Below are 22,763 nucleotides of genomic sequence, written 5' to 3'. Positions count from 1 at the left end.
TGCCTGGATTGCTATATACTTTCCTCTTAAGACTGCTTTCGCTGCGTCCCACAGAAGTTGGGGCTTTGTGTTATTGTTGTCATTTGTTTCTATATATTCCTTGATCTCTATGTTAATTTGTCTGTTGATCCATTGATTATTTAGGAGCATGTTGTATAGCCTCCATGTGTTTGTGAGCCTTTTTGTTTTCTTTGTAGAATTTATTTCTAGTTTTATACCTTTGTGGTCTGAAAAGTTGGTTGGTAGACTTTCAGTATTTTGGATTTTGCTGAGGTTCTTTTTGTGAGCTAGTATGTGGTCTATTCTGGAGAATGTTCCATGTACACTTGAGAGGAATGTATATCCTGTTTCTTTTGGATGTAGAGTTCTATAGATGTCTATTAGGTCCATCTGCTCTACTGTGTTGTTCCGTGCTTCTGTGTCCTTATTTATTTTCTGCCCAGTGGATCTATCCTTTGGGGTGAGTGGTGTGTTGAAGTCTCCTAGAATGAATGCATTGCAGTCTATTTCCCCCTTTAGTTCTGTTAGTATTTGTTTCACATATGCTGGTGCTCCTGTGTTGGGTGCATATATATTTAGAATGGATATATCCTCTTGTTTGACTGAGCCCTTTATCATTATGTAGTGTCTTTCTTTATCTCTTGTTACTTTCTTTGTTTTGAAGTCTATTTTTTCTGATATTAGTACTGCAACCCCTGCTTTCTTCTCGCTGTTGTTTGCCTGAAATATGTTTTTCCATCCTTTGACTTTTAGTCTGTACATGTCTTTGTGTTTGAGGTGAGTTTCTTGTAAGCAGCATATGGATGGGTCTTGCTTTTTGATCCAGTCTATTACTCTCTGCCTTTTCATTGGTGCATTCAGTCCATTTACATTTAGGGTGACTATTGAAAGATATGTACTTATTGCCATTGTGGGCTTTAAATTCGTGGTTACCAAAGGTTCAAGGTTAGCCTCTTTAGTATCTTACTGCCTAACTTAGCTGGCTTATTGAGCTGTTATTTACACTGTCTGGAGAGTCTTTTCTTCTCTCCCTTCTTGTTCCTCCTCCTCAATTCTTCATATGTTGGGTGTTTTGTGCTGTGCTCTTTCTAGGAGTGCTCCCATCTAGAGCAGTCCCTGTAAGATGTCCTGTAGAGGTGGTTTGTGGGAAGCAAATTCCCACAGCTTTTACTTGTCTGGGAATTGTTTAATCCCACTCTCATATTTGAATGATAGTCATGCTGGATACAGTATCCTTTGTTCAAGACCCTTCTGTTTCATTGCATTAAATATATCATGCCATTCTCTTCTGGCCTGTAGGGTTTCTGTAGAGAAGTCTGATGTTAGCCTGATGGGTTTTCCTTTATAGGTGACCTTTTTCTCTCTAGCTGCCTTTGAACCTCTTTCCTTGTCCTTGATCTTTGCCATTTTAATTATTATGCGTCTTACTGTTGTCCTCCTTGCATCCTTTCTGTTGGGGGTTCTGTGTATTTCCGTGGTCTGTTCGATTATTTCCTCCCCCAGTTTGGTGAAGTTTTCAGCAATTATTTCTTCTAAGATACTTTCCATCCCTTTTCCTCTCTCTTCTTCTTTTGGTACCCCTATAATACGGATATTTTTCCTTTTGGATTAGTCACACAGTTCTCTTAATATTGTTTCATTCCTGGAGGTCCTTTTATCTCTCTCTATGTCAGCTTCTATGCGTTCCTGTTCTCTGGTTTCAATTCCATCAATGGCCTCTTGCATCCTATCCATTCTGCTTATAAACCCTTCCAGAGTTTGTTTCATTTCTGCGATCTCCTTTCTGGCATCTGTGATCTCCCTCCGGACTTCATCCCATTTCTCTTGCGTATTTCTCTGCATCTCTGTCAGCATGTTTATGATTTTTATTTTGAATTCTTTGTCAGAAAGACTGGTTAGGTCTGTCTCCTTCTCTGGAGTCTCTGTTATCTTATCTTGGTTTGCCTGTAATTTTGCCTTTTCATGGTGATAGGAATAGTCTGCAGAGCTGGGACGAGTGACGGCTGGAAGAACTTCCCTTCTTGTTGGTTTGTGGCCCTCCTCTCCTGGGAGAACAGCGACCTCTAGTGGCTTGTGCTGGGCAGCTGCACGCAGATAGGGCTTCTGCTTCCTGCTCGGCTGCTATGGAGTTTGTCTCTGCTTTTGCTGTGGGTGTGGCCTGGCTCGGGCCGCTGCTCCAACATGGTGGAGCCTCGTTGGAGGGGGAATGGCTGGGAGACTGTCTATCTCCGTGAGGGGCCTCCGTGCTCCCTGCAGCCCAGGGGATTAGGGTGCCCAGAGATCCCCGGATTCCTTACCTCTGGATTAAGTGTCCCGTCCTGCCCCTTTAAGACTTCCAATAATCACCCGGCAATACAAAATAACGACCACACAGAAAAAAAAAAAGAACAACAACAACAAAAAAATTTTTAATTAAAAAAAAAAAAAAAGGTGGCCACTCGTTTTTCTTTATTCTCCGGCACCATCCTCAGGCATCTGTTCACCAGTCTTGCTGCCCTGTTTCCCTAGTATTGTGGTCCCTATCCCTTTAAGACTTCCAAAAAGTGCTCACCAAAACAAAACAACAACAACAACAACAAAAACGGTCGCTCGCTTTTCTTATGTCCTCAGGCGCCGGCCTCAGGCACCCGCTCACTGTTCTTGCTGCCCTGTTTCCCTAGTATCCAGTGCCCCACGCACGCACTGTTTCTTTGCTCTGGTCCGGATGGCTGGGGCTGGGTGTTCGGTAGCCCTGGGCTCCGTCTCCCTCCCGCTCTGCCTGCTGTTCTCCCGCCGGGAGCTGGGGGGAGGGGCGCTCGGGTCCCGTGGGGCCGGGGCTTGTATCTTACCGCCTTCCCGAGGCGCTGGGTTGTCGCAGGTGTGGATGTGGTCTGGATATTGTCCTGTGTCCTCTGGTCTTTATTCTAGGAAGAGTTGTCTTTGTTTTATTTTCATAGATAAATGTGGTTTTGGGAGGAGATTTCCGCTGCTCTACTCACGCCGCCATCTTGGCTCCGCCTATGTAATCTTTTAAAAAATAAAATGTTTATTACCTTTAACTAATGTTATTTTTAAGTTGCAAAAGTCGTATATATTTTTTAGAACATGTAAAACAGTATGAGATGCATAAATTTCCTCCCCTCACCCCAAGTTGTGGAACTCAATACATATATATAATATCCAGAATATATAAAGGACTTTCTCAATAATAACCCAACTAAAAGATGGGCAAAAAGCTTACACAGACAACTCACAAAAGAAATATGCAAATGATAAGTACAGGAAAAGATGTTTAGCAACCCTTATCATTAGGGAAATGAAAGTTAAAAGCACAAGATACTACTGTGTGTCTGTTAAAGTGGCTTAAAAATACTTAACACTATCAAATACTGGTGAGGATGCAGGGAAACAGAATTACTCATAGATCAGTGGGAATACAAAAATGGTAAGGCCTCTATGGAAACTGGTGAGCAGTTTTTAAAGAAGGTATACTCTTATCATATGACCAAACTCTTAGGCATTTATATGAGAAAGATGAAAACAATTTATCTCAAAAACCTTGACACTAATGTCATAGAAACTTAACCTATAATCACCAGTAATGTGAAACAGCATAATGTCCTTGTGAATATGTGATACCCTGAACTGTTCTACATCACGAAATGGAATACTCAGCAATAAAAGTAATAGACTATTAATATATGCAATGACTTGGCTGGGTTTTAAGGGAATTATGTTTGAAATAAAAAATGTAAACTCAAAAGTTTACATACTAAATTATTCCATTTATATTAAGTTCTTGACATGAAAAGAAAGTAGAGAGAGATGGAGAGTGGTCACCAGGAGTTAGGGAAAGGAAGGATAGATGGGACTGACTAGCAAGAGCCACACAAGGGGTTTGCTTTGAGGAAACAGAACATCTCTGTACCTTGATTGCAGTGATGGGCATATAAATCTACACAAAGGAGAAAATGCCATAGAATTATACTTGAAAACATAAGAATGACACCTGCTAACGTAGTGCAATGTGAGGAAGGTCTGTAGTCTGGCTTATGGTATTGTTCCAATCAATTTCCTTGTTTGGATAATGTACTGTGATCATGTTGGGGGCGGCTGCATGATGGGTACGTGGGACCAGTGGACTGCTTTTGCAACCTCTTGTGAGTTTATATCAACATTTAAAAGTTTGCTTTTTTTTTAAAGCTCAGCAAATCTTAATAATAGAAACTAAAAAAGTTAAAAACCTTACCCAGACACATAATCAAACTGCTCATTATCGGAGGTAAGGAAAACAAATCTCAAAAATGAATGAGAAATTATTTTGAGCCTTCATTTATGCCAGACAGTGTCTGTTACCTTCACAATCCCTGTTATTTTAGGTAACACGCTCTCCTCTTTGAAGATGAGGGCACTGACCCAATGTGTGCAAAGCTGCTAAGAGTTGGTAAAGAATTTAAGCCTGGGTCTTCTCTACTGAAGTCTAATTATTTGTATACATATGTAAACCTTCTCAACACAGCTTCCTAATTAATCAAGAACATAGTATACATACTGAGTATAAGTATATGTCCCTTATTGCTTCAGTATAAACTCAGAGGAATATTGTGTGCTACTCCTTCCTAGGCTATACCATTTCAGTGATCAAAAAGGAAGAAGTTATGCTAAAGCTAATTTGCATATCCATTAAGATATGTTAGATTACAAACAACAGTAAATGACTCAGGCTAATTGAGATGAAACAAAGATTTATTGAAGGGTTAGTAGGGATGCTTAGTTAAAGTGACAGCTGAAACAGCCAAGTCCTTCAAAAGAGAGGAGTTGAAAATAAGTCCAGTAGTAGTGGCTCATGGACCTTAATTTGAGTTGCAGACAAAAGATAAGAAATTAGCACAGGTTGGCCCAACACAGATATGTATGAAGAGACTTGAGAACACAGAAGTAGAACTCAGCAGTGGCCCCTGCCTCCCTGACAGGGACGAACAGGAGCAGGAACTTCTTTCCACAGGTCTCCTGCATGTGTAGCACTCCCAGCATTCTGTGGGCTCCGCCTGGCTGTGTGTGGCTATCTTCTCCAGAGCCGGCCACTACATGTTCCCGGGACAACAGGAAACAGCTCCAGAGGCTCGGGCCAGGCCAGGCCAGCGCTGCCTGTTGCTCTGGTGCTCACGAGAAGTGCAGCGCTCTTGTCAGATTGCAGGTCTGTGTCGGACGCCTTCATTTGAAATCTTCAGGCCAGTAGGTCTACATTGCTCTGAAGGAACCAAAACAGAGAAGGGGATCCATTCAATGAGAAAGGCAGCTCTTATTTCAGTGACAAGTGTTCAGCCACTCTCAGGATTTCCTGAATGATTTAGAAAGCTGAGGACCCTTTCCAGGTTCCATTCTAACTGTGACTTTTGGAACGTGGAGAAGCAGCCCTTCGTTTGTCCCGCTAACTAAAAAGACACACTCTCTTTATTGGCTTTACAATGTCTCTTCAGCTTGTCTATGTTTAACTCCTCCACTGGCTGCTGAGAGAACAAGACACTTGGTGCTGTAATAGTAAGAAGAAAATGTGAGGGCTGTGAACCATCATAAGAGCACACGGGTGTCCCTACAGGAAGCAACATGTTAAACTGAGAAATGGTCCACGGCAAAAGCATCGCCTTTTTCTCCCTCCTTCCCCAGTTACACTTGAGACTTTAAGGAAGTGGCCAGAACTACTACATCTTGGTATATACCTAGGGATATTTTTCCTAGGGGGAAAGAAAGGATTGCATGGTTTGTTTCTCTCAAGTGGTTGCAACTGCTACGCAGTCTCCTCTCAGGTATCGGAATCACATAATGGAGTTTGAGATCCCACTCACACCCAGGAAAAGGGTACAACCGACTCTCAAGGACAGAAGGCCTAGCTCTGCCTTGTCCTGAGCCTTGTGACTCCCTTGGCCTTTGATACTGAATCCCAAGTATCCTTGAGATGTGCTCTTACCCCTGGGACCCTCACCTCTTCTGCAGCTGGCCCCTTTTAATAGTTTCCACTTCCAGCCAGTTTCCTGTTCTCAGCCGTACTGGTAGAGATGCTAGACTGGTGTTCCTTGTTCTTTGGTTTGCATGAGGACGCCTTGGTCTTCTGCATGGTGTGATCTGCCTTTTGTCCCTCGTCTTCAGGAGAGCAGTGGAAACTATTAAAAGGGGCGCTCCGCTCCTGTTCCTGTGTGGTGGTAGGGAAGGTGGTGGATACATTTAAACAAAGTGGGTATCATGGCTGCTAAGAGATAAAGGCCCTCAGTAGAGTCTGGAATACTTCACTTCCACTTTCCTAGGGCCTGAAAAAATCTACATACTCGCAGGAGGATATCTTCCTGCCAAAGTGTTCTTTGGTGTATAAATGGTCTTGCGTTGGTCCTCCTCCTCCTCCTCCTTCTCCTCCTCCTTGTCCTCTTCTTTCTTATTCTTATTCAGCCAAGCCAAGGCATGCTGGAAAACATGGCAGCTGAAGCCCTCACGGACCGCATTGTCCACGTGGTCCTGCAGGACCTCCAAGCTGGGGAAAATGCGGCAGCAGCCCAGGCACCTGAAGCCGCTGTCCAGGGCCACCAGCCACTCAGGCGTCTCGGCCCTGGGGCTCTCCTCCTGGGCTGGAGGCTCCACTGCAGTGCCAGCCTGCTCCGTCTCCTCCTGGGCTGGAGGCTCCACCGCACTGCCAGCCTGCTCTGTCTCCTCCTGGGCTGGAGGCTGCACCGCACTGCCAGCCTGCTCCCTCTCCTGTGGGTCTTCACTGTCATCGCTGACAGTCAGGAGTTCCTGTGTAGACAAGCCACTCCATATGTCTGAGGCCTCTTCACCCTTTTTTTCAGCCTCTTCAAAAATAGCAAATTGTCTTTTGGTCTTCTTTGAGGCGGGCTCATAGACTTCCACCTCATCCCATAACACGGCCACACCTCTTTTCATCTGGACACGCCTGTAGTATATCTTCTTGACGCGTGCCCTTCCCAGGTATGGTGGAAAGGAGTCTTCGGTAGACAGGGAGGGAGCTTCCTGTTCCTCCAAGACCTGGGGTTGAGTCACCTCATGAGGCTCAGTACGACGAATATCCTGATGCCACTGAGGGATTCCTCCTCCTCCTCCTGGGAAAGGAAATTTCAGACATGAGAAAACTAGAATAAGTGTGTCAAGTCTGTAGGAGTTGAGATGGTCAAGAGAATATTCCTATGTGGGCACATGGCCTGGAAGTACACACATATGTGAAATCACAGAATGCCGTGTGACATACATTTTATCTGAGGTATGTGTGTGGTGTGATTATGTGGGATTGAGGGTGTAAAAGTCTGTGTGTGTTCTGGGACACAGCTGTTGAGTGCTTCTGACATTGGTAAGGGGGTGGTGAATGACGGTGTACCTGTGTTTGTGGTGTGACAATACATGTGGACAGGGGTGGTACGTGTTCTTACTGTGAAACAGTTAAAGATGGAGTTTGTTGGAGGAAGTGTGCTTGAGCTTCCCAGAAGTGCAGCTCTCTGAGGGGCTGAAGGCTTTGGCCTGAAAGTTTTGGGGGTGAAGTGGTATGCAGAATAGAAAGCCTGTATATGACAACGCATTCATTTCAGGGCCTGTGAGTGTTTGAGTGCTTAGGCTGGCTCTAATGGGGGAGCTGGAACAAGTTACCTGTGTGAGAGGGTGTACATTATTTACAGGTTAGTGTGTAGACAGCAGAGTCTGAGAATGATTGTGTGAGGAGGGAAGGTGGAAGTGTGTATCTGTGTAACGCTTGTAGAGAATGGGAAGGACGCATCTGGAATGAAGGGATGTGTGTATGAGAGAAAAAGTGAAAGGAAGTGGGGCTCTATCTGGTATGAAAGAATATAGAGTGTGTGTGTGAGTGAGTTTCTGTTGATCTGAGGGAAGAGGTAATTGAATTCCCACACTGTTATCAGCACAGCCCACCATCTCACAGCTGTCCCAGTATTCACATGGGGTACCGCCCTATCATTGAAAGCACACCCCCAATTTGTCCCTCTGCAGAGGCTTCAGTCTTAGTTCCTCTGCCCTGAAGCCCTTTCCTGTTTTTGAAGGGAAAGTGAAGTAAGTAGGGATTGGGCCGAGCCACCGCAGCTGTTCATCCCGTCCAGCCTTTGTGTCTCCCTTACCGTCCTCAGCAGCAGCAGGAAGCTTTCCTGGACTCGACACGCAGGAGAAATACTCCGAGACAGAGGGCTCTTCTCCTGGTGTCTGACTGTGGTCTGGGACCACCACACGTGCCTCCGGCTGAGGAGAATCCTCTTGAGATTTCTGGAATTCTGAGGAATGGAATACAAAAAAACAGATGTGGCATTTTCTGGGATTTCTATCCATTCAAAAAAGACATGTTAAGTTGATTACCAGGTTAGGCATTGAAACCCGCCCCCCACCCCCATGAAATTAAGCATTTGAAACTTCACTTGCTCCAAAATATAAGGAAACAATTAGGAAAATTGTGTGTAGTAGATGTCAGTGACATTGGGCATCTTGTGTGTGGTATTTCTAAAGATGTATACTGCAGTATATCAGAGGCTCAGGTTCTCGCCTAGTACATAGTAAGTTGCCTGTATTATTTGATGATATTACTCTACTTACTGGATGAATATACTTGGAGTATGTATACACGGGTTCAGTGCTTCCGTCTGTCAGCTGGGGACCATCAAACAAAAGTGCCCATCTCCTGCCCCCGGGGAGAGTCGGAAGGGACAGGAGAGCCCTCCTGCCCACCTCTTGTCCCCGGTCTCCTCTCGCAGGTGTCTGCTCTGGGGAACCTGATGGGGGCCTCTGTTGCCAGAGCTGTGCAGGGCCAGGGCTTGGGGGGAACTGCTGAGTCCTGAGCTGGAGTAGGGGACTCCAGGAGGGCCTCCACGGTTGGCTCCAGACTACCCCTCCCAGCGCTGGCCCCTGCCCTGCTCTCTAGAGTTTACGTACCCTTAAATGGCACAGCTGTCAGCGGCCTACTCAGTGTGCCACCCTCCTCCATGTCCCCTGCCCACACAGGGCTCGGACTCGGTAGTTCATCCGTACTTATCATGCTCATCGCCTATCTTGAATTTTACACCTTCTCAATTTCTCTGTCATTTTGCCAGTTTTTCTACTTTTTCAAACACAGCCCCATCTGATACATTGCACTTTTGGGCACTTGTCCTTGTTGAGATTTCCCTTGAGTCTCAAGGTTGTGCCTTATGTACATGCGCTGCATATCTCCGAGAGCAGAAAGAAAGCTTGTTATCTTTCTGTGTTCTCTCACGTCTGGGCAGGGGTTTGTAGCAGTTTCTATCTCCAGTCAGCCACGACCCTGATATACACCCCCTCACGCCCCCACTGTGAACCCGCTGTTGAGGTACAGCCAGTCTTTCATCGATTACATACATTTTGATTGCTCACTCTGTGTCCTACATGCATGGAGACTGCAGTCTCTTTTCTGGCCAGAGCTCCAAAATACAAGTATTTAACAGTTTCTGATTTTGCCCAAGTTTTAATGGCTAGGGAGGGTATAAAACACACATGTTGTCTGTGTGGAAATTCTTGCCCTCTGTCTTGGACCTGTGCTGCCACAGAGTACTGATTAGATAAAATACTTTAATACTTGTTTACCTGACTACATATGTCATTGGGTTAAACACATTTTGTTTTAGTTGTCATAATCTGGGTAAGGTCCCCCAGCATTGAAAGATGCCATATCCTATTCCCCAGAACCGATGAATGTTAACCTTAGGAGGCCAATGGGACTCTGCAGATGTGATTAAATTAAGGGAGTATTTGAAATGAGTTCGTGTTGATGGCATGGAACCAGAGCCCTAGGCTCCCAAATTGGAGAGGAGGAGACTGCGACTGGGCCCAAAGTAGACCTTTCTCTCTGACTGAGCAGAGACACTGAGCTCGATCTCTACAGGTCTGTGCAGACTCCCACTGCCCTGGTATGCCTAGACTTCAGCAGCTTTTTCTCTCTACTGAGGAGCACAAGAGGCCGAGTCAAGAGAGGAGCCAGAGGCATAGCGTTCTGATTCAGAGGGTCCGTCATTTACTTCAGGACCCCCAGCTGGGTACTGCAAAGAGTACCCAGGCGGTGCACCCCATGCGTGGAGCTTTGAGACTCCTGGAAAATGGAGCGAAAGTAATGGAGGCGGCTGGTTCCATTCTGTTCCCTCCTACACTCTTCTCCCTAACGTACTCTCCCCACTGTCCCTCAGGGAAATCCTGAGTTTGTCCTAAACAGTTATCTCTGGCTTGGACAGAGAATTGGCCTATGTCAGCTTTCTGGGTTTCTCTCTGGACTCTGTAGTCCAGGCTCCTCACACTCACTCACTCACCTTGCTTAAGATTTTTGGTGCCATTGGCTTTCCTCCACCATTTTTTTTGTGGGTGTGCCCTTTGCATTCCCCCTCTTAGATCTACAATCTCAGATGAAACAATTGGTGAATTTTTATCTTTGCAGAATTTAACTATTTATTATTAGTCAGTGTGTTTGTTTTGCTGACCAAGCTCACTTTTCCTCAGTGAATTAAGATGACCTTCATCTCTAATGAATGTGTCAGGTGTGTGTATCATGCACACATTGTGGCAGAATGGTGTGAGGAATGTCATGTGCTTTGTGTGTATAAATTCTTTAATGTGTGACTGATCTGGTGTTTGCACATTTGAACATGGGATAGTTCTGTATGTGTGAGAATGGTATGTGTGTTTTGTGTCTGTGTTTTAGGTCAGCACGTATCTATGTGTGCAGACTGCGTGTCCTGTGATTATGCATGTGTGTGCGTGTTTCACATGTTAGGTGGCTTAGTTGTGCAACAGGATTATTGGGAGTATTCTCTTTGACACGAGTAATTAATGTATTTGTGAAATGTGAGGTAACAGTGAAAGCACAGAAGGATATGAAAATCAATGGCTGTAAGAGAAAGAATATATGAGTTTTCAATGTAGAACTGTTTGACGGTCTAAAGTAAATGAGGGCACAGGACAGGGCATGCAACAATAAATGTAGAGCAGCATGTGAATGATTGCATTACAAAGTAAAATCTTGAAAGATTGAGCTCTAAGGGGTTGAGTAGAATATGAACACTAAAGCCTAGCCCTCTAACTCTGAGGCATTCACCAAATAGAAATATGTCCATATAGCAAAATACATGTAATAGAATTTTGAGAATATCACCTTTTAGAGTAGCCCCAGATTGAAAGTAACCCAAGTGCTCATAAAAGTGAAATCAATAAAGACACTATTTATGTGCCAAGAATGAAGGAACTACAGTCACATATAGCATGGATGCTGATTACAAACACAAGTACAGAGAGTGAAAAGAAGACGACGCAAAGCATGTATTGCATACTCATGTTCACGTAACATTAAAACACGGGGACAACTAATGCAGCACTTTTGTATGGTTGGGACAAAAACAGAGTAGAGAACTCAGATGCATGAGGAAGATGACAAGGAAGTGAATGATGATGATCAGGGGTGCAGATGGGTCTGTGTAGGGTTGAACTTGAGAACATCGGCTATGAAAGGATACTACTGTGCTGGGGTCTCGAACCAGGTCAGGACCTGAGGATCCTACTGTGTTGGGCCTGCTTTAGGCTATTAGTGCTGTCACACCTTCCTGGTAATATAACGTGTCCTTGCCCAGCTCATACTGACATGTTCTTCCATGTTCCTCTGATACAACTCATCCCCTTAGGCCCTCTTCCACCATTTCCTCAAATAACTCTCTGCCCTCCCCTTGTCTCCTTGGGCTCGCTCCAATCCTTCAAAGTATTTTCCCTTGGAATTTACTGCTTCCACTGGGGATTATATTAACGAAGATGGAGAAGCATTTTGAGTTCCTTTCTGTACTGGGCAGCCTTGTGCTGACTGATGAGCAGAATCACTCAGCTCATCTCTGGGCTCTGCCTAGATCCCCACTGTCTATTGCATCCCATTCAGTGGTCCCTTCTTACCAGGGCCAGGAAGCTTTTCCATTGCTTTCTGGCCTTGGGTTGGGGCCCCTGTCCTGTGTTCATGCTGTAGAGCTGCTTTTGTGGAAAAATTAAATAAAAATGATAGATGTGGTCCGTGCTTGGTGTTTGTGTATTTATCCATCCATTAAATAAACAATAAGAGTCTGCTATGTAATATCTTCAGTGAACCCAGATAGCCTCTGTTTATGTGGATAGCATAATACCGTTTTCCCTTGAAAGTTTTAAATGTGTGGTAATATTGGTTTTTCCATCTATAGATCATGAGTGACTGGATTTCACAAAGTGTGTCTTTATAAATGGAACAGAGATATGTAGCTAGCTCTAATGAGGGAGGTAAAACAAGTTACCTGTGTGACAGGGTGCACACCATTTATGGGTTAGTGTGTAGACAGCAGAGTCTGAGCATGACTGCGTGAGCAGGGAAGGTGGAAGTGTGTATCTGTGTAACGCTTGAAGAGAATGGGAAGGACGCATCTGGAATGAAGGCATGTGCACATGAGAGAAAAAGTGACAGGAACGGATAATGGGGCTCTGTCTGGTATGAAGGAGTATAGGATGTGTGTGTGAGTGAGTTTGTGCTGATCTGAGGGAAGAGGTAGTTGAATTCCCACACTGTTATCTCACAGTGTCCCAGTGTTCACATGGGGAACTGCCCTGTCCTTGAAAGCACACCCCCAATTTGTCCCTCTGCAGAGGCTTCAGTCTTAGTTCCTCTGCCCTGAAGCCCTTTCCTGTTTTTGAAGGGAAAGTGAAGTAAGTAGGGATTGGGCCGAGCCACACCAGCTATTCATCCCGTCCAGCCTTTGTGTCTCCCTTACCGTCCTCAGCAGCAGCAGGAAGCTTTCCTGGACTCGACACGCAGGAGAAATACTCCGAGACAGAGGACTCTTCTCCTGGTGTCTGACTGCGGTCTGGAACCACTGCACGTGCCTCAGACTCAGAAGAATCCTCTTGAGAATTCTCGAATTCTGAGGAATGAATACAAGAAAAACAGATGGAGCATTTTCTGGGATCTGTATCCATTCAAAAAAGAGATGTTGAGTGGACAATCACGTTAGGCACTGAAACCCCTCGCATGAAATTAAGCATTTGAAACTTCACTTGCTCCAAAATATAAGGAAACCGCAATTATGAAAATTGTGTGTAGTGGATGTCAGTGATACTGGGTATCTTGTATGTGATATTTCTAAAGATGTATACAGAATATCAAAAACTAGTGACTAAAATTGGATATTAGCTCCTTTTTCCTCATGAGAAATTATATAATTAGAGGACATGGGGTACAAGTTTTAAAAGACTTCTGCCTGTCTGCCTGCCTGCCTGCCTGTCTAGATTGGTATCTGTATTGATGAATGGAAAGATAGGGATGTCAGTATAAATACAGAAAGGGGTCGAGATACAGCATTTTCGCAGGGAATTCCTGGGCAGCAGCCATGGTGCTGGAGATGCACTAATGAAGACTTTACACACTTGCCCCAGACTCCTCTTCTGGGAATGTATTTCTGTATTTCTCCAAGACTCTCAGCCTCCCTATTCAGATCTTTTGAAAACCACTTTCAAAGGAGGCAGACACACCCACATAATACATTTCTGCCTGGGGATTGGAAACAGATACCGCAGGCAGTTCTTGGGCAAGGGGTCACTTATGGCCCTGCTGAGGGAAGGGACTCAGTTCTGAGCCTGGGCCATCGCGTTACCCTGTCTCCCTGCCTGGCTCCTCCTCGGCCCCTTCTCGCTCTCAGCACACACCACGGTGACTCAGACTGTCTCCAGCAGAGGTGGGGCAGTGGAGTGTGTGTGCCAGGCTGGGGAGCATGAGCTGCCAGTGACTGCAAGGAAGAAAAGCCTTTCTCCCAACCTGCCCTTTTCCTGGATTTCATTTCACTGCTTTCAGAGGGGGCTGGGCCCTGGGTCGGGAGCACGCTTCCTCCAGAGCTAATGTAGTTCTGACCATGTGACTAAGTTTTCTGCAGCGAGAAATGAGTGGCAGCCAGGCACAGGCATGAAATCCTCCTCTGCACAGCCGTGTTCTTTCCTTTTCTGGGGTGTTGATAACCTGGGGTCTATTTGAAAGTGAGTGTTAATTATAAAAAAGTTTCTATCAGCAGGGAGACTTGCCCTATTCCTTCACATACACTAATTGTTACATAAGAAATAGATTCCTTCGTGTATTAGTTATTAAGGCCTCTTCTAGTACAACTAATGAATCTACTCCGTTAGTGATAAAACGAGTTTTGAGAAGCACATAATTGGACCTGGTATGTATTAAGCAAGCCATTATGTTAGAAGCTACTCTGTGTCTTCCCTTGGCTTACTTATGCTGTATATGTGTGTAGGTGTGAATTGGTGTGAATGTGTCTTACGTGTCATAGTTTACACTAAAAAATATCTCTGAACATGCACTGTTTGTATTGAAGCTGACTTGAAGACAGACTCACTTCCCTAGCCTCTCTCCTAGGCCCCACTGGAGTGTGCTGAAATCCCAAACAATGTTGGAAATGTCATGTTCTCTTCATGAGCCATCACTGGGACCCTCGGTTTTGGTCCTGATCTGTCCCCTCCCTCTACTGAGCACCTGCTCTTCCTCATAGGACTTGTTTACTTTTTAAAACCTCACAGTCACTACAACTATTTCAGTTTCCCCTTTTTCCAGAAAGAGTCGCTTTATCAATTCAACCATCGTGGTTAAATGGTATTGTCTGTACATGTGTGTGCAAGTGTGTGTGTGTGTCCCGCTGGTTTTTTCTTACATTTCATAAAGGAGCCTCACATTTACCTTTCTATACACTGAGACAGTGAAAGAAAGGTCTCAGTGTCTGAGACAATCTAAGAAATCAATTCATTTTCAGTATGACTTTACTCTCTCATCCCTGCACCTCCAATTTTAGGTAGTCAAACTGTTTTCCTAATTTTTCATTTACCTCTTTGAGCCACACTTTCTTCATTAACTGGAAAAAAGTATTATTGGAAAATTTATAACATTGTAAAAAAGGAAATAAAGGGAAATACATTCTATAAGAAATATTATACTAATCAATCACTACGTCTGTGATACAGGAACCCAGAGCGGCATGATGTGGGGAACACAGGTCCTGAGCCACAGAGACAAGGACCTGGTCACGGGAACCTCCTCTCGGCCCTCAGATGATCTGGTCCCTGAGAACGAGTGGTGCACCCACACCTCCTCCTCCCTCCCGCCTTCCTGCCCTTTCTCTCCCATAAGTAGGAATCTTCACTCCTTTTTTCTTTAGAAGACGGTTTCTAGCTCCCCAGTGCCCAGAGAGTATCACTGACACAAACCTCCTGACATCCTGGCAGCTTTGGGGGCACGTGTGGTTTCAAGATGTTTCCTTTTTCGTTTACGCTTCATGGCTCAGCACTTCACAGAGTGACCGACCAAAATCAGGTGCCTTCCTCCCTGGAACTCTGCTGCTGGAGGTTAAAGTGATGACAGCCAAGAATCTAGTAGGTATATTCAAGAACAACAAGCAACTCTCTCCGCACTCACTCACTCACTCACTGGCCTGGCCGGTGCTTAAGTACAGCAGGAGGGCCATTATGATGTCAGTGAGACAGGGTTCCACAGCATTGTGACACGTGCATCAGAGCAGACCACTGACGGCGGGGGTGGGTGGGGGTAGGGTGGGGATCCCTTTTACCCAGCACAAACTCTACCATCAACTTGGATTTTTATCTTGCACTTCATATAAAAACTTGAGAGCTAATGATATGGATTAAACAAAAGACAATTACTATATGTACCTAGGGTAACCACATTACTAAATCTCCCCAAGGGTGAGGATAAGGCATTACCTGAGAGGAACAGGCTTAGACCCATGCCTGCCCCATAGAACATGGTTAAGTGTCCTGTCTTCGCAGTACCATATAACTTATGTACATACATAAGTTATGTGTGAGGTGTATGTGTATAGTGGGTTTGCAAACACCTTGTGATTCCAAACAGCCCCAACATTTATTGAAATTTCCCCACTGTAGAGAACAGGCTCATGTATTTCAACAACCCATTGTCTCTTTTGCAACTCTTTTTCCCTGTCACTTCCCCAGAGCCTTCAGGGAAAGAGGAAGCCCCTGGCTTTACATCCCATGGCCCTCATCATGAATCCTGTGCTTGTCAAGCATGAAGGCTTCATTCTCAGCTTCTGTTCTAGGCCCCAGTCTCCTGGAAACAAAAGGGCTCTGTACAGGGTTTGAACTCCAATTAGCTCCATTCTACTTCCAACTTCCCACGGACTGTCTCCTCCCTGAGGGACAATATGTATTTGCTCTAGAGCGAGGCCATGATCCAGCCAGCTTCAGCCTTCTTTACCTCCAGTAGGTCCTGCCTTATGCTGTTCCCCCCATGTGGGCTCTGAATCTTGGCAGCCACTAAGCAGTAGGCACATTTCCCAAGATATTCTCAGCCTTGTCAGCTATTGGAAAAACCCAAACCAGAAATTAGATCGTTTTACACATACCAAGTTGGTAAAAATTAGATCAACCTATACAAATGATAGTAAGGATATGGGTAAAAAAAGGAACCTTCATGATATAAAATGAAGTATTGACCTATGTAGCTGTTTTGGAGAACTATTAGCCAACATTTTATGAAATTAGTAAGTATATCACCTATGAACCATGATACCAATAAATGAAAACACATCCTGTGCTCATGAATAGGAAGAATTAATATGTCAAAATGGCCATCCTGCATAAAGCAATCTACAGATTCAATGCAATCCCTACGCTCAACATACCAACAGCATTCTTCAATGAACTAGAGGAAATAATTCAAAAATTCATATGGAACCACAAAAGACCTCAAATAGCATAAGCAATCCTGAGAAGGAAGAATAAAGCGTGGGGTGGTATGCTCCCCAACTTCAAGCTCTACTACAAAGCCACAGTAATCAAGACAATTTGGTACTGGCACAAGAACAGACCCATAGACCAATGGAACAGACTAGAGAGCCCAGATATAAGCCCAAGCATATATCATCAATTAATATATGATAAAGGAGCCACATGGATATACAATGGGGAAATGACAGCCTTTTCAACAACTGGTGTTGGCAAAACTGGACAGCTGCATGCAAGAGAATGAACCTAGATTATTGTCTAATCCCATACAAAAAGGAAACTCAAAATAGATCAAAGACCTGAATTTGTCATGAAACCATAAAACTTTTAGAAGAAAACATAGGCAAAAATCTCTTGAATATAAACATGAGCAACTGTTTCCTGAATACATCTCCTTGGGCAAGGGAATCAAAATAAAAAATGAACAAATGGAACTACGTCAAGATAAAATGCTTCTGTATAGCAAAGGACACCATCAGCAGAACAAAAAGGCATCCTACCATATGGGATAATATATTTTTAAATGACATATCCAACAAAGAGTTAACATCCAAAATATATGAAGAACTCACATGCCTCAATACCCAAAAAGCAAATAACCCTATTAAAAAATGGGTGGAGGATATGAACAGACACTTCTCTAAAGAAGAAATTTAGATGGCCAACAGGCACATGAAAAGATGCTCCACATCACTAATTATCAGGGAAATGCAAATTTAAACCACAATGAGTATCACCTCACACCAGTTAGGATGGCCAATTTAGAAGACTAGGAACAACAAATGCTGGCGAGGATGCAGAGAAAGGGGAGCCCTCTTTACACTGCTGGTGGGAATGTAAACTAGTTCAACCATTGTGGAAAGCAATATGGAGGTTCCTCAAAAAAGTAAAAACAGAAATATCATTTGATCCAGGAATTGCATTCCTAGGAATTTACCCAAAGAAAACAACTTCTTAGATTCAACAAGACATATGCACCCCTATGTTTACTGCAGCACTATTTGCAATAGCCAAGGTAATGGAAGAGCCTAAGTATCCCTCAGTAGATGAATAGATAAAAATATCTGGTACATATACACAATGGAATACTATTCATCCATAAGAAAGAAACAAATCCTACCATTTGCAACAACATGGATGGAGCTATAGGGCATTATGCTCATTGAAATGTTAGGCAGAGATAGACAAATAGCAAATGATTTCCTTCATTTTTGGAGTGTAACAATGAAGCAAAACTGAATGAACAAAATAGCAGCAGACTCACAGACTCCAAAAAGGGACTAGTGGTTACCAAAGGGAGGGTTGGGGGAAGGCAGGTGGGTAGGGAGGGATTATGGATTGTGGGGTGTCATTATTGATGCCCATGGTGTATGTGGGGTCGTGGGGAAGACCGTGTAGCTCAGAGAAGACAAATAGGGACTCTAGCATCTTACTACACTGATGGACAGTGAGTGCAATTTGGTATGGGGGGGGCTTGATAATAAGGGTGAATGTTATAACCACATTGTTTTTCTTGTGAAACCTTCATAAGAGTTTATATCAATGGTACCTTAATAAAAAAAGAACCAAAAAACCCACAAACCTTCATTGCTGTGAGTCACTACTACAGGCTTGTTTAAATATGTCAGAAGTGGGTGCAGAGGAAATAAGAGTTGGCAGTTTTCCCACCTGTTGTAAAACAACAGAAGCCCATTGTGAATGAAAGCACACAGTACACTTACCATGTGCAGAGCTTCCAAATCTCTTGCATTTTATAGCTGTAGCCTGCCAAATGTCCAGAAATCCAAACCAGAATAAAGCCCCCAGTCCAGAAGGGAGAATACAACCACCAGTCTGAAAAATATGGCAAATGATAAAATTGTCCAGACAGCAGAGAAAGAAAATTGCAGAAAAATCAGACCAAAATAACAAAACTGTCAAGCTGTGTGGACAGAACTCTGGGAAATGCCTATGAAAGAGGATTTAGAGAAAAATGGATGACTGAGGATAATGCAAACCATTGTTAAGTTGAAAGGTTTTCCAAAGCCAGTGTGCTCGCTGGTAAGAAAATGTTAAGCCTTTCCAGCTAATGTTCCTTCTTCCTCATTTCTTGTGTTCTAGCTGTGTTTGTCTGAGATAAAGCAAACCTTATGTCTTTGAGCTGTTAGGTCCCATTTTATTTTGATAAGGATAGCCTTTTCAGAGAGACTCAAACCAAACCAGGGTTTAATAGTTCTTAATTTGTCAGTTGGGATATATTCAAAATCAAAAGCCAAATAAACACAGCTTTGCAGAATTTAAAGCTAATAATCTTCAAGGCATTTTTAGGCAGTTGCTAATTGGATTGTGATTTTGATTTTACGTAGGTTAGTAGCAACTCTAGAAATCAGAATGTATCAAGTGCCTCCTATATCTATTAATAAATTAATCAGAGGAAACAAATCTATATAGAATTTTAAAAAATATTTCTCTCATTTCCCTAAGAAGTAGAACATGAAGGCATGAACAGCAAGGTATTTACCAAAATGACGGATAACAAATCCATGTGTATGTGTATTAAGTATTCAGTTTATGCTGCTTTTTCCTATAGTCTCTGGCTGATGCATTTCATTTTCCAAAATCAAGTTAAAGATACCGTGGGACAATTAGGTTTTCTATGCAGTTGGCAACTGCACTGCAGGGGAGTGTTCTGCAGAAATTATCCCTGCTAGTGTTCATCTAAAACTGGAAGTGTATCCACATTTTATCAGTAGTCCCTGAGATCTGGACATCTCTTCTGTTGGGTGCTCAAAGCCTGTAGATGAGCCTCGTTCTCTTTGGCCCAGGGACATGGCTCAAGATGTAGCTCGAGTGTGTGTGCACTAATGTCAGCATGCACAGGGAATGCTCCTCCCGAGCAGGAGACGAGTAAGCTCTGCAGAGCTAGAAAACAAGATGACTCTCCTAGGTTAGAGTTCCTGAGAATAAGGACAGTTTACTTCATGTTAGCACATCAAGAAGGATGAAAATAGGAAATGGGGAGGAATGGATTGTTAGGACAAAGATAATGTCAAAGAGAAGAAAACTAGGAGGAGCTATTACTTAACTCTTGCCTCCAAGAGCTTCACCAGGCCTGCAACAGAAGAGGAGTCATGCTCTTCCTGGGCACCCCTAGCCCCTCCTGGAAAAGGGAAGGGGAACATCTGGGGTCTTTCTGCTCCTAAGCATCTATCCAAGGAAACCCAAAGAACAGGACACTTGAGCTGAGACCTCTAGGGACAGTGGCTGCTCCTTCAAGATGGAAGCTTCTCTAGCTACTTTTCCAGACAGCCCTGCACTCCCCCTGCTTGCAACAGGATCATCCTTGTTTCAAAGCAGATTCAGTGGTGAATAGGATTCAGCCATTTACCTGGTCCCAGTGAGGATGAATTGAGGGTACTCCGCGGAGCACTGAAAACAGCAGGAAGTAAGAGGCTGGTGAGATTATTGCAGATCAACTCAGAAGCTTACTATGTCCTGACCCAGCCCAAGAGCCCAACAGGCTCCTCATAGACAGGAATTACATCTTGGACTCCTTGGCATCACTGGTTTTAACTATAGTTGTTTATGCTCAGTGAGTGCTTAATAAAGACTTTTTGAATAAATGATTATTCCCATGCAATTGTGACTTTGAAGCCATTTTCTAGGATTGGAAGGCTGGCTCTGCTATTTATTGAGTGTTTAACCTTAGGCAACTTAATTAACTTCTCTGAACGTCACTTTCCACATCTATAAAATTATGATAATAATAATCAGATTGCAGTGAACATTAAACAAGTGTATCTGTTGAAAATATCTAGCATGATGTCTGAGCCTTTCTCTCTTTCATCTTCTCTTCCCTATGCTGACTCCTTTCCTTGGAGTTGATATTCCTTGGAATAACTTCCTGTCTTTGTTTTTTTTATTATTCATTTGCCAAGATCAAATTCAAGTACAATTTTCTCTGCAAAGGTTTTTCTACTCCCCTGCTTTCTCCCTCTCCTCCCATGTAATTGGGTAAAAACTTTATCTCCTTTGAGCCTAGATACTATTATATTTGCTCTGTAAGAATAATTCAAAGTCAGCATGTCTGTGTTTTATTCACTGACTCATATTTGGGAGGATGGGTTACATTTTTTCTTATTAAGATATCTTTTACATGTGAAAGGATACAGAAGCAAATATAACAAAAACAATCAACTTGGTTTGCAGAAGAAAAGTTTTCTGCCTTATGTGTGCCACAAGTAAATCATTTTGCTTTCTGAGATATAAATACAGTGGACAATTTAAAAGTGTTGGCTTTTAAAATGTATTTTTTTCTTCTCCTGCCTACTTGAAGCTTATGTCAATAAGTATTTATTTGGCATATCATTTGACAAGTCATAAGAAACAAGATTCTTTATGAAAAATGTTATTCAAATGTGCAAAGTAATAGGTTTCTACTCCAATGTAGAAGGCAACCTGATCCCCTTTATTTTGTAGTTCTAAGTATGTTTTAAGATGATACTCTTAACACCTTTCCTGATAGAACATCTGATATTTAGAGAGACAATGGTAAGTGAAGAATTAGGTATAGTAGAAAGAATCAAAATCTCAATAAAACTCCTTAATCAAAAGAGTCCTTGCAAATGATCTAATCTAGTACCTCCAATTATTTTATAGATAGAGTTTATTATTATGGAGCCATATAGTTAATCATGGTTAATTGAATGGGTTTACCTCCCTTAAAATACTGTTTTGGGCAGGGGAGTAATAGATTCAACATTCTCACCTTCAAAGCAAGTGTATAAGGAAGGATCTGAGTAGGTAATATATTTGTGTTAATCTGTTAGTGTATGGTATGCTCATTGTAAAGATGATGGCTACTCCATCATGAAATAGAAGTCTGAGGACTGTAAGTATTTAAATTGCCAATAAGATATTTGTATCCATTTTCTGAAATACTGTATAATTCAGAGTCATTACTGTACTCCTATGGGAAGAGCATCTTATTACTTCTTTATTAGCTTTAGCTTCCAATAATCTATCCGTAATTACAGAATAACCAGTTGAAATTGAATGTTAGGACAAAAATATGTGACTATCACATTCTGTGTTGTAATCAGCTCTTGGTTGTGATTATCAATGGCGATAAAGGTTAAAATGCCATCTTTCTGGGCTCCCCTCCAAAGCCCAGCTGAGCAGGACCTGGGATAGTTTCTTCTACTCTCGTTTCCTTCTCTATGATGTGGTCCTGCAAGTGGTACATTTGTATTAACTCCTTACTATTAATAATCCCTCTGTCCTTGGCTACAATGAATGCGCTCCTTAACAAAAACTGAGCAGAATTTTGGCTTCTTTCTTTCCATGAGGCAGGTAACTGAAATTTTCAAAGGTACAAAACATATGGACACTGACTATTTGATGATATTAAGGTTTTACTGAAGGTTTTTTTTTTAGACATGATAATGGTATTGTGGTGGTTTTGTCGAACACAAGGTGACAGGCCCCAAATGGAGTCTGATTTAGTAGAATCAGACTACCAAAGAGCACCTCTGGCATTAAGGAGAGGATCAGAACTGGATTCCATCTCCTCAAAATTATAGACCAATGAAAGTGACATTGCTGTAGTGTTCTCAAGATTCAGCCCAAAGGCTACCCTGTCCATGGAAATTCCCTGACTGCTCCACAAAAGCAGATTGCTCCCTCTCAGGGATCTGTTAACTGTCTGCATACATCTCTGCTCAGGTCCCTACCACACTGTGTGTTTTATTTAATGGTTTGACTTTGAAAGTCTTACACACTTGTAGCAAAAATCCAAAATAAAGGAGTGCCTAATGTACACAGATACATTCTCACTTTGTTGTTTTTAAACTACCTCTCTAAAGGAATTTCTTAGGTACTGATTTTTTACAAATCCTAAAACGTTCATTATTATATTCTTTGCTTGTACAAATATAAAAGGCATTTATACATACAGATAAAAACAATATTGTGATCAACTAATATATATTATTAGG

The 22,763-nt window shown here is 42.9% G+C and overlaps 1 protein-coding gene and 2 long non-coding RNA genes across 3 annotated transcripts in view; 1 reads left to right on the top strand and 2 right to left on the bottom strand.

The window, feature by feature from the left end:
• The window catches only part of LOC118917129 (uncharacterized), a 186,186-nt gene that overhangs the window by 79,136 nt on the left and 84,287 nt on the right, over nucleotides 1-22,763 (top strand). The window lies entirely within an intron of this gene.
• Nucleotides 1,470-22,763, bottom strand: part of LOC130680379 (uncharacterized) — a 425,533-nt gene continuing 404,239 nt past the window's right edge. Inside the window, exon 3 of the long non-coding RNA XR_008993368.1 lies at nucleotides 1,470-1,842. This is a non-coding gene — a long non-coding RNA (uncharacterized LOC130680379). The remainder of the gene's footprint in view (nucleotides 1,843-22,763) is intronic.
• On the bottom strand, nucleotides 7,796-14,619 carry LOC118917128 (protein FAM170A-like). The gene is made up of 2 exons (XM_036894610.2): nucleotides 12,750-14,619; nucleotides 7,796-8,255 (listed from the first exon to the last, which is right to left on the bottom strand). Exons 1-2 carry the CDS (start codon nucleotides 12,952-12,954, stop codon nucleotides 7,945-7,947), a joined length of 516 nt encoding a protein of 171 aa, XP_036750505.2. The 5' UTR covers nucleotides 12,955-14,619; the 3' UTR covers nucleotides 7,796-7,944.

Source organism: Manis pentadactyla, chromosome 13 (assembly GCF_030020395.1).
Source record: "Manis pentadactyla isolate mManPen7 chromosome 13, mManPen7.hap1, whole genome shotgun sequence".
NCBI lineage: Eukaryota > Metazoa > Chordata > Mammalia > Pholidota > Manidae > Manis > Manis pentadactyla.
Note: the sequence above shows the minus strand (reverse complement) of the source record. Positions and strands in the feature narration are given on the sequence as shown.

Excerpts from the sequence above, each read along its gene's own strand:
- LOC118917128 (XM_036894610.2), bottom strand. The coding sequence starts at position 12,954 with ATGGATACAGATCCCAGAAAATGCTCCATCTGTTTTTCTTGTATTCAT. Across the intron at positions 8,256-12,749 it reads TCCTGCTGCTGCTGAGGACG|AATTCCAGAAATCTCAAGAG; the intron begins GTAAGGGAGACA and ends TCCATTCCTCAG.